This window comes from Heptranchias perlo, chromosome 38 (assembly GCF_035084215.1).
Source record: "Heptranchias perlo isolate sHepPer1 chromosome 38, sHepPer1.hap1, whole genome shotgun sequence".
Taxonomy (NCBI): domain Eukaryota; kingdom Metazoa; phylum Chordata; class Chondrichthyes; order Hexanchiformes; family Hexanchidae; genus Heptranchias; species Heptranchias perlo.
Window position 1 is genome coordinate 11,324,822 of NC_090362.1, and position 16,729 is coordinate 11,341,550.

The 16,729-nt window shown below is 45.5% G+C and overlaps 1 protein-coding gene across 7 annotated transcripts in view; it reads left to right on the top strand.

The window, feature by feature from the left end:
- Nucleotides 1–16,729, top strand: part of LOC137304745 (neogenin-like) — a 140,949-nt gene that overhangs the window by 74,275 nt on the left and 49,945 nt on the right. For 4 of the 7 annotated variants that reach the window (XM_067973439.1, XM_067973434.1, XM_067973433.1 and 1 more), the window contains exons 6-9: nt 1,673–1,827; nt 4,430–4,550; nt 10,380–10,596; nt 11,938–12,092. In XM_067973439.1, coding sequence (XP_067829540.1) covers nt 1,673–1,827; nt 4,430–4,550; nt 10,380–10,596; nt 11,938–12,092 — 648 coding nt within the window. The remainder of the gene's footprint in view (nt 1–1,672; nt 1,828–4,429; nt 4,551–10,379; nt 10,597–11,937; nt 12,093–16,729) is intronic. The other 3 variants (XM_067973436.1, XM_067973438.1, XM_067973437.1) reach the window with 2 other exon arrangements.

A 16,729-nucleotide genomic window follows, 5' to 3' on the forward strand; every position in this document is an offset into this window, starting at 1 on the left:
TAGTTGGGAAGGTGATTCACAATCTGGTTATTAGCAGCCATTATTCGTCTAAAGGGGAATGAAGCAGTAAAGTGGAGGGTATTGTCAATTTTAGAAATAAATGTTTATGACACTATATCTTCAAAACAGTGCACAGACCAGGGACTTGAACTGACAAGTCAGCTCTACGACCCTGTGAGAATCTGGCTTTTACTTTTTGGGTGGGGAGACCCTGTGCCCTCCCTAACATGTGCAAAGGGGTGAGGACAGTCCTTGCTTCCCTCCTTCCCCCTTTTGTGTAAAGACCAACAAATGGTCTGAGATTCTTGACAAGTTGTTCAAATAGATGAGCACTGTACAGTCTAGAGTGACCCATTCCATCAACCAGCTAACAATCCCTTTGCGGTTTCATGATGTGGAGATGCCAGATCCCTTTGCGGTTTCAGGCCAGATACAATTGGGCTTTGGACCATCTCCACAGGAGCTCCCTCTGCACAAATATATTTGACAAGGTTTGCGATGTTGCCCATTGCAGCTGTCTCAGACACTAATGATTTTACATAAATGATGAGTCATTAGTCATTAGTAGCTATAGCAACAGACCGTGCCAGTCATTAAGATGTTACTGAGGGTAATGGAGGCATGGTGAAGGCGTAAACCAGAATCAGGTCCCACATACATTGCCGTTCAATTATTAGGAAGACAGCAAATGGTGATTTGACTGTAGACTGATCCGACAGGTGTCAATAAACAAATCCTTTGTTGTATATTATAATGTTAAAATGAAAATGTTCAGTGTAACAAGATCACAAGATAATTACAGATGAGGAAAGTCATTCGGCCCATCTTAATTCATATATCCAGAAACGGCCTATAAATCTCCTTCCCCATTTCAGCATCTGATTGTTCCTGAAATGATTCCAGGGTTTTTGTCTCTAGTCAATCTGGAGATCCATTCCAATTGTTAAACAAATGGCTCCATTACAGCTCATCCGCTTGCTGCTGACTGCTGCTCATCACCAATGTTCTCTGTCCTACAGTTTTTTACTTGTTGCAACTTTCCCGGTGACTGTATTCATTCCCGTACAAACCACTGCAATCACTTTGGTGGTGGAACAAGTATCGTGCGTTCCAGAAACACAGTTTCACATTAGTATCTGTAAAAGTGTTGTTTAAATTGAAATCCCTAAACTAATCTACAGTCCTTGAGCGAGTTTCTATGAAACACTTGTCGGTTAATTCTTACTCTGACTTTTTTGGGGCAGTGGCAATTTCCAGTCTCTCTTTACCAGTCCTGCTCGTGACCGTTGTGAGTGTAGGCCTCCCCCAGCTTATTTAGCCTATTACCATGAGAAAGAAATCAGCCTGGAGCCGACACACACTATGTCTGACACGTTTCATGTGTGATCGTTTTAATTCATATGCTCAAATTGCTCCCACTGCCACAAGAGGTGATAAAGTAACCTTCAGTACTTCACCTTAGTGTCACAATCCAAGTTTGGGAGGACAGAACTTGGAATTGTACTGTGAGTTCAAGTGGGAGTAGTTTGCAAATTTCACACTTTACTGTTACGCTTTACTGAAATCCCAATGACCATACAGCTACCGCTGCTCCCCCCTTGACAGGTGCAGTGTTTGGGATGGGGGTGTCTGTAGTTTGTCTGATTACCATTACAATCTCTTTTGTTTACAGTTCCGCCTCGCTTTCTGAAGCGACCAGTCAACATTTACGCTCACGAGTCCATGGACATCGTGTTTGAATGTGAAGTGACGGGGGCACCGATGCCAACCGTGAAATGGATCAAGAACGGAGACATGGTGATCCCCAGCGATTATTTCAAGATTGTTGTAAGTAGATTGTGGGATTGTGCTGCTCCCCTCACACCAGCCTCCCTCGTAGACATGTTGCATATCTCACCCTCCATTTAATTCCCAATAATATCTGTGCTGATAGCACTAATGATTTCTGTCCTCTCTCCCATTTATTATATTACATCCTGCGCAGTCCAGTGAAAGGCTGTCAGAGATCTGGTCTCTTAACACCACATGTGAAGCACAGAAAGTTACATTTTCACAAGAGCGAATATAACAAAAAAAAATGAAATCACATGGCTTTAATTACCTGCCTGACCGCCTGCTGATGTCTGCTATAAAATGTGACAGAAATGCTTGCGATGGTTTAATTTCTGCAACAAAAGGGCAAGCATAAAATCCATGGAATAAGCTCTAAATGAAGACTTTGCAGTTGACAGTATTTATAGCTTTTCCCTGTGTCCCCAAGGACTCTTACAGGCGTTAACCATGTTAGTATCAGAGTGGGGGTTGAATATATTTATAACTGTGTTGGTATGTGGTGTGTATTTATAATGATTTATGTAAATATCCCATAGACTGTTGCGATGGACAGACACACCTGGTGCCTCTCCCCTGAGAATGATAATATGATATCTCCCTTGGACTCTTGGCAAACACAGAGCAAGTAGGTGGGAAGTGGGACTCCATCTGGTGGTGGGTTGAGTCCTTGACTCTGGCTGGGGCCTCTATGGTTAAGGCTGAATCCTTGGTGTACAGTTCTTGGGTCCAGTGTGTGCAGCAGCAGTTGAATTTGCATTGATCCTGCACTTAGTGCACGGGACCAGCTCTGGGCCTGTCCTTCAGTAAAATTCTCTCGCATCTAACCTCACTTGCTCTGTACCCTGGGTCAGTTCTGCAACGGATACACTATTTGGCCTAATCTCTTCATGCCTTCAGTGATGTTCCTCCTGCATAACCACAGATAAAATGTGAATTACTAGCTTTGGATTTGGGTGTTATTTCTAATTTCCTCCCCATCTCTCCTGAAGGCACCAGCTCTTGTTGGGATCCAGTGCCACAGGTGCCAGCAGCTCTTCCAAGTGCCCATTCATGTGTGAGCCTAGACAGTGCGTATTAACGAGCTATTTGACAGTGGAGTGCCTCACAATGGAACCCGATCCTTTCCTCATCTGCTGTCCACACAAACACACTTTCGCAGGGGTCAGCGATCAGGAGCAGGAACCCTGGCTGATTTTCCCCCCTCCCCCCCCATCCCTCGCCTTCCTCCCCAGTCTAGAAGCACTGAGGCCATTTATAGCACACTCACTCCTGTCCTGGCTGGTCTGCTCAGGACAACCTGGGAAACTAACGTGAAGTTCTCGTCTGTACGGCTTGCTAACACACCAGGGCAGCAGGGACTTTTGGTTAGTTCCAGCGGGTGGAAAGCTTGGTGTTTGCTGTGAGTGTGCCTGGCTACAAGGTTTGGGTTTAAGAACATAAGAAATAGGAGCAGGAGTAGGCCAATCGGCCCCTCGAGCCTGCTCCGCCATTCAATAAGATCATGGCTGATCTGATCCTAACCTCAAATCTAAAGAACACAAGAAGTAGGAGCAGGACCTGGCCACTCAGCCCCTGGGCCCGCTCCGCCACCCACAGGGCCTTGACCGATCCGAACTCAGCTTCATGTCCAATTTCCTGCCTGCTCCCCGTAACCCCTAATTCCCTTTACTTCTAGGAAACTTGTCTATTTCTGTTTAAAATTTATTTAATGATGTAGCTTCCACAGCTTCCTGGGGCAGCAAATTCCACAGACCTACTACCCTCTGAGTGAAGAAGTTTCTCCTCATCTCAGTTTTGAAAGAGCAGCCCCTTATTCTAAGATTATGCCCCCTAGTTCTAGTTTCACCCATCCTTGGGAACATCCTTACCGCATCCACCCGATCAAGCCCCTTCACAATCTTATATGTTTCAATAAGATCGCCTCTCATTCTTCTGAACTCCAATGAGTAGAGTCCCAATCTACTCAACCTTTCCTCATATGTCCACCCCCTCATCCCCGGGATTAGCCGAGTGAACCTTCTTTGTACTGCCTCGAGAGCAAGTATGTCTTTTCTTAAGTATGGACACCAAAACTGTATGCAGTATTCCAGGTGCGGTCTCACCAATACCTTATATAACTGCAGCAATACCTCCCTGTTTTTATATTCTATCCCCCTAGCAATAAAAGTTTCTGGTTGAGTGGACTGTGACAGTCCCGTTACCTTGTTTCAGAGGAGTTGAATCTCTGTTGAATTCCTGGTGACTGGCAGTTTTCTCTCTCTCTTCTGTGACTATTGAAAGGGTTCTGTGAGAGTATTGGGGTTCCAGTTGGCAGGGCTGTATTGACTATTTTACTGGTGCAACATATAAGCTCTCATTTGGAGAATGAAACATTTTTCTACTATTTTCTCTTGGTGTTGGCATCAAACGCCCACACTTTGCACAAATTAATGTGTGCTAAACTTCCCTCTATTCTGCCCCAACAATGTGCCTTAACCCCAGCTTCAGAAGAGGACCTTATTAGGTGTTAACGGTCAGGAATCCCCAGCTTGGTAATGAAAAGTGGTGATTTTGTGGCAGTTAATGTTTCAGCATTGCTTTTTGCTGTGTGTTTCAGAATGAGCAGAACCTGCAGGTTCTTGGTCTGGTGAAATCTGACGAAGGTCTGTATCAGTGTGTGGCGGAGAACGACGTTGGGAATGAACGGGCCAGTGCCCAGCTCATCATCCTGGAGCATGGTAAGTGAGAAGCAGCACAGACGGGCATGCCAGGTGCTGCCAAGGAAGGGGGAACCCACAGGACACTGTCAGATCTCAGGACTTGGCAGTCAGAGCGAGTAGGAAACAGGTGGCAGAGGCAGTGAGGCAGATGGTAAAATACTGCTTTCAGCAACAGCTCTGCTTGCTCTGGGCTAAAAACAGCTTGTACACGTTTCCAGTATCCAGCATGTGGAGAGGCTACTGACTACGCAGTACTTCTGACTGAAACTGTACCGTCTGTCAAGGACTGACTATCTTTTCTTAAATGACCCATTTTTTAAAGAAGGTTATTTTTACTTCCCTCAAGTTGTTCCCTACTGCGACCGTTCACTGCCCCGGAGAGAGTTTGTGCAAATTACTTTTCCCTGTGTTTCCACCAGTGCCCACTTCAACTTCGACCAAAAAATACTTGCAAGCACCTGGCCAGGGAGCTCCTGAGTTTCCTTCCTCCTCCGTGGGCCAATGCTCCATCTCCACTTGGCCACGACTGGATGGAGGGCTAATCATTAATTGGAGATCTACTCCTATATGTGCTGCACTCTGGCCAGCAGAAGCTGGAGGACCTACTCGTGGAATCTGGCTGGTGGAGTCCTGACAACATTTCTTGACCATAGATTGGAGTCAGTCCAGCTGCGCGGGAGATTGGATGGTGATCCCCTCTATGCCCAGTGGAGGGCAGTCTGGTCCAGTGTCCGTACAGCCCTGCAGGGAGTGACTCAAGTTAATTCTTATGTTCTTATTGGGATCGGGCGGGAAAGTGGAGTTGTGGTCGAAGATCAGTCATGATCTTACTGAATGGGCGGAGCAGGCTGGAGGGGCTATATGACCTACTCCTGCTCCTATTTCTTATGTTCTTAATTTCATTCATCCCTGTAAGATTTTTTTTCCAGCAACAAAGGTTACTTCAGGTCAGACAACGATGGGCTTCTGTGATCTGTGAAGTGGTTATTGGGATTTATGCCTCTTAGTTTGAATCATTCGTATTCAGTTCTTTTTCTCCATTCTCACTGACTTGCTAGGGTGTGGTTCCACAGACATGCCTTTCGGTACCTCGCCCAAGTGGCTATTCTTCACTTGAGCCCAGACAATGGATGTTCGTGGCCTTTTTGACTGTAGAGGCGTCACAGCTGGCCCTGATGCTGTCCTCACACACTAACATTTTATAGCAGGTGACACTGAATAGTGATCAGAGCAGGAACCCTGGCTGATTTCACCTCCTCAAACTCCATCCACCTCCTCAAACTCCCTCCCCCCCTTAGTCCGAGGTGCTGAGGCCAAATGTAGCACCCAAACCGCAGCCATACTGAGGTCAGTTAACTTAACACAGACTGGGAATTAAATGGGACATTTTCCTGACCTGTAACTCACTTGATAAACCTGCCATTGGGTGGACTACTTGTGATAACATTTTATCCAATTATGCGTTACTGTAGACAGTGACATTAATGAGCTGGGTAGTGTATGCTGCTCAGTTCCTCACCAATGTATGAGAGCCACGCAGATCTCTCCATTCATCTCTCAGTGGATTTACAGTGATTGTATTTTCCTTTCTTCACTATTCTTAGCAAAACTGTGTCTGTGACTGTAAAACAGTAAACACTATTGCGTACTTGCATTTTGTTTTTTTAGTAAAAATAGTAAACAGTGGAAAATATAGCCCTTAGTGTTCTCAGAGAGGAGTGAGAATAAAGTGGAATCAGGACACTGATTGGAGATGAATCTAACCCCATTCCTATAATCCCTCAGTGTATTGATTTACTGTTAAATTTCCATTATAAATCTCTCGGTGTATTGATTGTCCCGTTTTAATATCCATTCACTGATCTGTTGTCCTGTGGTTGTCTTTATCAGTAGTGATTCTGGAGCTTCCTGCCCAAGGAGAAATTATTGTTGAAACTCAGTGTGGGGAGTAAGTGCAGCAGAAAGCAGAGCCCCTCGTGAGAGATCAGTTGAAGCCCCTGGGTTATGAATTCCCAGTCCCAGGATCCAAGCATTGCTCCAACCTGACGGTGCAGTGAGGGTGGAGTCTCTAGTTCCAGCACGGTACAGAGGCAGCTTTTGTTTAGTGTGCAAAGCTGATTGAAAACCCTTGCACAAGAAGTCATTATTACATAGTAATGAGGCCTCTTTACATCGTAACATATGGGCTTTACTCTCTCTTCTACTGCTGAAGATGTTTATGGTTTCTTTCTGTTGTGGACACCAGTAAGTTTGCATCTCCTACATTGAGAGTATGGTTACGATATTGGTGCTGTCCGTGAGACCAGTAATTTGGGTACAAAAGCAGGGCATGTGGGTCCCAATCCTTTAGGTACAGATACAGGATGGTGATGTGTGATCTCTGCATTGTCTTAACTTCACTTGTGTTTTTTTCAAGAAACTTGGATTTTTAAAGTCTAGAGAATCCACAATATAAATAAAGGATAGGGTTAAGTGCCTTTATCAGAAGAAGCTGCTGGGAATAAGATGCTGGGGCTGAACATGGAGAGGAAGAAAGTTATTATGTGGAATCATGGTTCACCCCACAAGAGGGAGTGAATTGAGCATGAAGGGTATGGGTTGTTCAGGAAAGGTGGGGATGTTGTAAAGGAACTCTACGTTCAGGATAATCTGGACATCAAGGAAGTTGAAATGATATCTCGGGGAAGGTAAAAATTGAAATAGTTTGGCTTGAAGTAATACAGGCAGAGGACTGGGGTTTGCTGCAGACTCCCAGGGTAGGCGAAGGAAGATGCAACAACTTGTACAATGAGATAAGAAGGGTATGTGCAGGCAACTTCAATCAACCCAATTACAGCGTTGGCGAACCCAGCAAGTTTACTTTGGCATTGCTGCCAGACGCCCAAGACTCACACCCGGAGAGCCAGGACACTGTCATGTCACTACTCTAAAATAAAAGCAAGTGTGAATTGGAGAGCAGGGATGGAAGTGTGACAACAGAATGAGAAGTAGTAAATGTGGTACGTGACTGCCTCTGGATATAATGAGAGAAGACTTCCTCTGTGCTTTGTGTGGGACAATGACCATTTATATTCAGGTAAATAGGCAGGGGTATAATCACAAGAGAAAGCAATCAACAAATGCCCCAGCTCTAGTGTCTTGTGATGTTGGATATTAGCAACAAGGCAAGGCACAGGCTCTGGGCTCAATTTCAGCTTTACGTTTGTTCTTGGTTTGTAAAACTGTTACAGAAATCGAAAGAAAGGAACATCAGTTTGTTTGCAATGAAACAGAAATAAGTACAAGTTAGAGTTAATCTGACTTTGGGCATAATTAAATATTGATTTGAAAATATTGACCGGTATCCTGGGAGTGGAGATTGCTGTGGCACTTAATGTCTGGCTGTTACTGTGAGATGTTAAGAGAATATGGAGGGCAGCATCAGGCATGGATCACACCAACTCCGGGGTGTGGGGGGGAGAAAGAAGGGGGTCAATGTGGGGCAATGGATCGCACCAACTTGGGGGGGGGGGTCAGTGTGGGGCAATGGATCACACCAACTCTGGGGGGGGGAGGTCAGTGTGGGGCAATGGATCACACCAACTCGGGAGGGGGCGGTGTCAGTGTGGAGCAATGGATCACACCAACTTGGGGCAGGGGAAGGGGGGGTCAGAGTGAGGCCTATATTGAGCCTGAAAAATAAACAGGAGCAAACAATAGTTGCAACAGTATAAGCCAGACTTCAACACTGTTCCCCCTCCCCATTATGACTGTTGGTTCGGTGAGTTCTCCAGTAATTAGATTATTCCGGGAAAAGAATCATTCTGTCCCTGTTGGACACACAAATATTTAAAGTCCGTTTGTTAATCGTGTTAGTTTCTGACACCAGAATTGACTGGAATTTTTTTGTTCCGTGTGTACATTGAAGGGTCCACATGCACAGTGCAATTTTATTTTTTTAAACTCCTCTCAAACTTTTAATGAGCAGTAGGTTGATGATCAGGCAGCCTGTCCCAGAACTGGACCATCTGACTAAAACTAGCTTAAAGTGAGGTGCACCAGAGATGAAATGTCCAGCTCTGTTAGACTCTGCTCTTAGTTCAGATATGAGTTTTATCCCATTGTTGCGTCTGAGCTGCTGCTTCATCTCTGATCTTGCATTGCGATTTAAAGTCATCTATTCTTAGCTTGGGGGAGTGAGGTGAGTTTCTCATAACTAACGCACCAGGCTCTATGTCATATCAGATATCTTCAAATCAAGTGTTTACAGATATCAGTATTTGTGTTGTGATTTCAGAACATGCTGTTTTATTAGGGTAGCATCAGGGAGTCATACCCTAGAGCCTTGATGTGATTCCATCTGGCGTCAACCTTGCCCAGTGCTGAGCACGCACTCAGATTCTCCCCCTCCCCCTGACTGTACCCAGATGGTGGAACTCTTATTCTGCACAGAGTTAGAAGGACCCTCTGACTAGTCCTTGATAGGTTAATGGTGGTTATACAGCGACAGGCAAGAACTTCTAAATTTCTTGCCTTTAGATCATCAAACAAAGGCGCCCTGGGACCTGACAGGGCCATTAAACCTGGGATCTGACAGGGCCATTAAACCTGGGATCTGACAGGGCCAGTAAACCTGGGATCTGACAGGGCCAGTAAACCTGGGATCTGACAGGGCCATTAAACCTGGGATCTGACAGGGCCAGTAAACCTGGGATCTGACAGGGCCATTAAACCTGGGATCTGACAGGGCCATTAAACCTGGGATCTGACAGGGCCATTAAACCTGGGATCTGACAGGGCCATTAAACCTGGGATCTGACAGGGCCATTAAACCTGGGATCTGACAGGGCCAGTAAACCTGGGATCTGACAGGGCCATTAAACCTGGGATCTGACAGGGCCATTAAACCTGGGATCTGACAGGGCCAGTAAACCTGGGATCTGACAGGGCCATTAAACCTGGGATCTGACAGGGCCATTAAACCTGGGATCTGACAGGGCCAGTAAACCTGGGATCTGACAGGGCCATTAAACCTGGGATCTGACAGGGCCAGTAAACCTGGGATCTGACAGGACCATTAAACCTGGGATCTGACAGGGCCATTAAACCTGGGATCTGACAGGGCCAGTAAACCTGGGATCTGTACCACAGCTTCTGCATTGTCTTTCAGTATGTGATGGAAGAGCAGAAATGCAAAGTGTATCCAGAATAGTCCTGTGGTTCCTTGTTCTAAATGCATCTGAGAATACTTGGAGTACAAGGTCTGACACGCCAGGGGCTTTCCAAAAAGGATCATTTCTTGCTTAAAAAGTCTTGCTTAAAAGGAAAAAGTGCAGAAAGCCTATGAAGATATTCAGTTCTCCTCCAGTGCTGAATATTAGAAATAAAAACAGGAAATGCTGGAAACACTCAGCAGATCAGGCAGCATCTGTGGAGAGAGAAACAGAGTTAACATTTCAGGTCGATGACCTTTCGTCAGAGTATTAGAGATACCCATTGAATCCTGGAATCTGTCTATCTTTAATTGGGCTATTTCAGGATGGGTGTGATTCAGAAGGTTCTGTACTTCAAGCATCAGCTACAGTGACTTTCTGTCATGTTACTTGTTGCACTGTGCGAGTGTGTAGGTGTAATGTGTCGCCGTGTGCCTGCTTTTGATGGTGCTGTTGCTATAACGTGTGTGCCTCCCTTTTAGTTCAGCAGTGAGCTGCATGTTTGCCCTTTCTGTCTTTGTTCATTTTATTATGTTCCCATTGTGCTTTGGTTTGGTTTATTTTCTTTTCTTTTTCTCCTTTTTTTATTTTTATTTTTTTCTGTTTACTGTTGTGGTGTCTGCCATCCCTCCCCCATCCCTGCCTGTGCCCCAAGATGTTCCCATCCCGACATTTCCCCCTACCTCACTGACAAGTGCCACTGCTGACCATCTAGCAGCCGCTACAGCCGGACTCCTGCCCTCTGCCCCTCGGGATGCAGTGGCACTCCTCGTCTCTACCCGCTTCATCAAGCTGACGTGGCGCCCGCCCGCAGAGCCTAACGGAGAGATCCTCGCCTACTCCGTGTACTATGCCAAGGATGGCGCCAACAGGTAAGAGTTGACAAACCGCCCCAAACTCGAGAGGTTCTGTGCACTAATACTGGTTATATGAGGGTTGTAGAATATTAAAGACTGAGTGATTGGGATTCAACAGTTTACTGGCACAGGTCCCCCCTCCCCCCCCGTTTAAAGCATCAACACATGAATTTAATATGCCTTTATTTTATTTTAATAATGCCCCTCTCCGATTTTCTTCCCCTCCTCTCCTGACTCCTCAAGGGCTTCATGGGCACCAATCGCCCTTCGGTACCAAATGTGTGAACCCAAAGAGCGAGTGTCGACAGGAGTCAGTGCCTTAAGGAGAGGAGGGCTGAGAATCTTTTTAAAAAATGCAGGTTTTAAGTGGCAGGTTGTTGGTGATTTTAACCCCCTGCACAGAATGAAGGTGAACTTTTCTGTAAAGCGTGCACAAAGGAACTGGCAGATTTCCAGAGTGACTCCATTACCTGCCGCTGTCATTAGAAGTGTGCAGTGATTCATTTTGGTAGGAAGAATGAGGAGAGGCAATATAAACTAAAGGGCATGCAGGAACAGAGAGACCTGGGGGTTCACATACACAAATCTTTGAAGGTGGCAGGACAAGTTGAGAAGGCTGATAAAAAGGCAAATGGGATCCTTGGCTAGAGACATAAAGTACAAAAATAAGGAAGTTATGCTAAACCTTTATAAATTTCTGGCTAGACCCCAGCTGGAGTATTATGTTTAATTCTAGGCACCACACTTCAGGGAGATGTCAAGGCCTTGGAGAGGGTGCAGAAGAGATTTACTAATGGTACCAGGGATGAGAGACTTCAGTTATATGGAGAGACTGGAGAAGCTGGGATTGTTCTCCTTAGAGCAGAGAAGGTTAAGGGGAGATTTAATAGAGGTGTTCAAAATTATGAAGGTTTTTGATAGAGTAAATAAGGAAAAACTGTTTCCCCTGACAGGAGGGTTGGTAACCAGAGAACATAGATTTAAGATAATTAGCTAAAGAACCAGAGAGGTGATGAAAATTTTTTTTAAGCAACGAGTTGTTATGATCTGGAATGCACTGCCTGAAAGGGCGGAGAAGCAGATTCAGTAGTAACTTTCTAAACGAATTGGATAAATAGTTAAAGTGGAAACATTTACCGGGCTATGGGGAAAGAGCAGGGGAGTGGGACTAATTGGACAGCTCTTTCAAAGAGCCGGCACAGGCACGATGGGCCTCTTTCTGTGCTGTAAGATTCTATGATTATCTTCTGATCCTTGCCATGTGGGAAGCAGTGGGTAGTGTAGGGATAGGTTATCAGCTAAAAATGGGTTGTGTGAGCTGTACTGACACTGTCTGCTCTGTTACATCTTTAATAGGGAACGCGTGGAAAATACAAGTCGACCTGGTGACCTGGAAGTGACAATTGGTGAATTGATGCCGGACGTGAAGTATGTGTTCAGAGTGGTCGCTCACAATAAGCACGGAGCTGGGGAGAGCTCTGCTCCTTTCAAAGTGGCCACTCAACCCGAAGGTTTGTGCTTGTCTTTCAGCATGACCTGTATAGCGTCTATACCTGCGGTGTGATTACCTATGTGTCTATGATAGCTATGTTCTGTAACTTCTGTCATTTAGAATCATAGAATGGTTACGGCACGAAGGAGGCCATTTGGCCCATCGAATCTGTGCCGGCTCTCTGCAAGAGCACGTTGTACCATGCAAACAGTAATAGCACTTGGACCAAATTCGGACTGCTTCGTTATTACATGTTTTTTTTCTCTCTAGTTTCTCTTCTCAAAGCATTGAGATGTGCCGATGCCCCTGTGGTATTTGCCCAAGCAATTATATAGGGCCTTGGTGAGACCGCACCTGGAGTATTGTGTACAATTTTGGTCTCCTTACCTAAGAAAGGTTATACTAGCCATAGAGAGAGTGCAACGAAGGTTCACCAGACTGATTCCTGGGATGGCAGGATTGTCTTATGAGGAGAGATTGAGTAGACTAGGCCTGTATTCTCTAGAGTTTAGAAGAATGAGAGGTGATCTCACTGAAACATACAAAATTCTTACAGGGCTCGACAGGGTAGATGCTTGGGGAGTCTAGAACCAGGGGTCACAGTCTCAGAATAAAGGGTAGGCCATTTAGGACTGAGATAAGGAGAAATTTCTTCACTCAGAGGGTGGTGAATCTTTGGAATTCTCTACCCCAGAGGGCTGTGGAGGCTGAGCCATTGAGTACATTCAAAACAGAGATCGATAGATTTCTAGATATTAAAGGCATCAAGGGATATGGGGATAGTGCAGGAAAATGGCGTTGAGATAGAAGATCAGCCATGATCTTGTTGAATGGAGCTCGAGGGGCCAGATGGCCAACTCCTGCTCCTATCTCTTATGTCTGCTCCTATTCTTATGTTCTTATGTAAACATTTCTTCACATGTGAGCCTAGTCAATGTGTGTTACCAGGCAGCTTGATGTGGGGCAAGAAGGTCAGACCCCAGTCCTATGGCCACCTGATGTCCACACATGCTCTTTCCAGCAGAAGCAGGAAATGCCAGCAGATTTTTTTCCCCTCCATCAGCAGCTCTAGGGCATGATGGCCGAATGCAACAACTCCAACCAGTGTCCTGGCTCTGATCAGCTAACTTGCATGGTCTGGGGATCCAACCTGCAACCATCGTGGGTTGTGTGGCTCAGTACTACCGCAGGCACTGCTTGCTTTCACCTTAACTTTGCCACGACCCTTGTGATCCTTTTGAGTTTATGGCACTATGCTCACACTGTCTTGTAGCCTCACACCCATGGCAAGGAAATGGTTCGTTTTTGTTCTCCAGGAAGAAGCAGCAATGACATTTATAGGTGTAATATTTAAAGCCAGTCTGTTTGGTATTCTGTGCAATCACTTGAGTGTGACAGGCTCGAGATGAGTGCCAGGAAACCGGGTACATTGGGGCTGTGCAGCTTTTCCGTGAGCGAGCCCCACCAGCTGTATGTCATGGAGATTAGGATCAGGGTTAAAGCTGGTTTGGGTTGGGCACACCCTCACAGTTCCACCTGCAGGATACGAGTCCCCATTAAATTTGGAAATGGACTCGATGGCTGTCTGGACTCCCCTTAAAAAGAAAGATTAAACAATTCTCTATTCCATGGTTAAATCCACAGTAATATATTTAATCCTGTATTTGGATGCTTAAAAAAAAATGCTGGAAATACATTGCAGGCCAGTCAGCTTCTGAAAGAGAAAGTGAGGTTAATGTTTTGGGTGGAACCTTTTGTTAGAAATCAGCTTAGTTGTGATAAAGCATCTCTACCTGAAGGAGCTCCAGACCAGCTGTGTATTTTCAGCTTTCAGGGACTTTATTTTTTAGCTGGATAATCTTTTATTCTGAATTCTTGGAGATTCTGAAATGATTCCTTAATCCTCAATCAGAACAACAAGATCTGTTAGTAACTGCAGCATGAATTCTATGGGGATTTAGACTTTATACGTGGCTCTTGAAGTTCCATGGAACACACCTCAGGGCCACAAAAGGTTCAGACACTTAGAAAGAACCCACATTTATTAAAAACTCCCTTACGTGCACAGGATGTCCAAAGGACTTCATGCCCAATGAATTACTTATCACTGCTGTTTTGTCGGCAGCACTCCCTCCGTACTGCTCTGGAGTGTAAGCCTAGATTATGTGCTTAAATCGTAAAGTGAGGACTCAGCGGTGAGAGTGCAACCACTGAGCCAAGCTGACTCCCATAGAACAATGCAAAACTATGACAAGAACATAACATAGAAACATAATTCAGTGGTGGGTTACGCTATGGTATGACTTCTAAACATGTACACTTATAAACACTTCATGGCATTAAAAAGACTAGCCGAGTGCAGTCAGATGGAGCATTAAATACTGAGATATCCTGACTGAACACAACCACGCAATGGAATAAGAGAAATAACACATCTGGGCTCCCTCGGTAAATAACCCACTGAGTAAATGCATTGCCTGTTGTAGCACTGACCCCAGACTGATCAGAAGACCCCTGGCCTGGACTGAAATAGCTCGGGTAGCAGCAGAGGCACTTGAATTAACCACAGTACTCTTGGACTGGTGACGGAAAAGCCAGCCAGGATTCCCCCTCCACTGCTATCCAGCGACACCTGTTGGAAAGTGTGTGTGTGTGTGTGTGTGTGTGTGTGTGTGTGTGTACGTCAGATGAGCACAGCTGCCATGTCCCCCAATGGCCAGATACCCTGCCCACACTCGCCGTTTAGCCTCAAATATGAAGAATAGCCGCTTGGGCGAGGTGCCAGAGGACAGCCAGTGCCCATGAGATTGTCCCAGTGAGGGTCAGTGCCTTCCAGGATGGGTGGGGGTGGAGATAAAATAATTGGAGAGTGTGTAGGAATAGCTTTATTCTTCACAGTAGCAGCGCTGGGTTGGACAGGATGGCAGGACGCTGCCTCCATTACCAGTGTGCCACAGATGTAGTGGTTATCTGTTTTCCTTTTTAGAGTGCGAAGGTGCGTGAAGACTTGCTCTGTCTTTATTGCAGAGAGCTGGGGCGGGCCTGCAGGTGTGTTTCCAGCCTGTGTTGGCATGCAGCAGCTGGGTGGCATGTGGTTCGATGTTGCAGCACTAATTGAAAGAAATGGATCATGACTGAATAAAGCAAACAACTGTCAGGCTTGTTAAAGTTGGTTTAATTTTTTCTTGCACCACTAAGCACCGTTAATTAAACATTAACATCTTTCACCGTTGTGTTCATTGCAGACAATACATTTCGATTGTCGTTCCCTCTCCTCTCTCCCACCCCCCCGACCCCCGCCTGCAAGTCGTTGGATTTGATGGAGTTCCTTTGTGCACAGGGTACCCTGAAATGCCTGTTGCAGCTTCACTCCAAGGTTCAGACTCTCTCAGGCTGCCTCAGAGCCACTGATGTTCTTTTTCGTTGCCGATGAGCCATGAAGGAATGCAATAAAACTGCTTTGGAAAATATTCCATTCTGTTTCTTCCCATTGGGGTCTTGTGATTGTCCAGATGGGTCCATTGGGTTTGCACACCAAGTAATGCTGTTCTGTAAACATACCTTAAAATGCCAAGGATGATACCTAAGAGCTAGGATCAGGAAAAATACCTTAAGCCTCAACAAGCCTGACCCTTTTTGGACAGATCGTAACTCCTCACCATATCCCTCAACCCTCCTCGTCATGTCCTTCAATCTCCCTGTCCAAAAACACGTCTAAAAGCCTCTTAAATCCATAGACTGTCTTTTCTAATGAATACGGTTATTTAATATACAGATAATTATTTTTGTAGTTACATTATAATCCTGATTCTACAACTCCATTACACTTTGAGTGAACAGTTTCTGCCTGAGGTGGCAAAAGTTAAGATGCCCACTTCTGCCACCTGCTGTGCTCGGAGGTGTAAGTGCTGCAGGCCCACCCGTTTCATTTGTAGCAAAGATTCACGTCTCTGTAGGTCTCCAATCTGCTGTTATAATAACCAAGTCCTCCTTTGGCCTGGTAAATGGCTGAGCTGGCTCAGTGCATCAGAGCGCTCGCGCGTTGACACAACATCATGGCATGAGCACCATAACGCACTATACCGGCTCGGCGAGTCATTGCCCAGTGCGCACCACTGAACCAGATTGCATCATGTGTTCCCAGCCATGATACAGTCTCAGACGGGAACAAATCGGCAGTGAGAGCAGGGAAAGCTGCACAAAGCCGCCTCACAACTAAAGGATTTCCTCTGATTCCTCCCTCCTGCATCCCAGGATCTCATATGTGAACGTGTTTAGAAAGAATTAGGATGCAGAGAGATTCTTTTGACTATAATTTGACTTGTATTCTGAGTACAGTCCAGTGGGATTTTTGCAGTGGAGCCAAGTTTAGTGTCAACATCAGGCAGCATGAGCTCCAAGCCCAGTTTTATTGGATTATGATTTGATCCATTACAGAGCAAGATATATGCGTCACTGAGGGGTGATGTGCACTGGCTTAACGTTACAGGGGCATGATTTCTCCACCAGTCAATTGATAATTCAGCAGCTGTTACACTTTCTGTCTACGTTACTGACCAACATATTCAATATTCCTCAGCAGACAGCTGTCTCCAGCATTAGTGTAGCTCCATGAGATGAATGAACACCAGTTCTATAAACCTGTCTGCGTGGTTA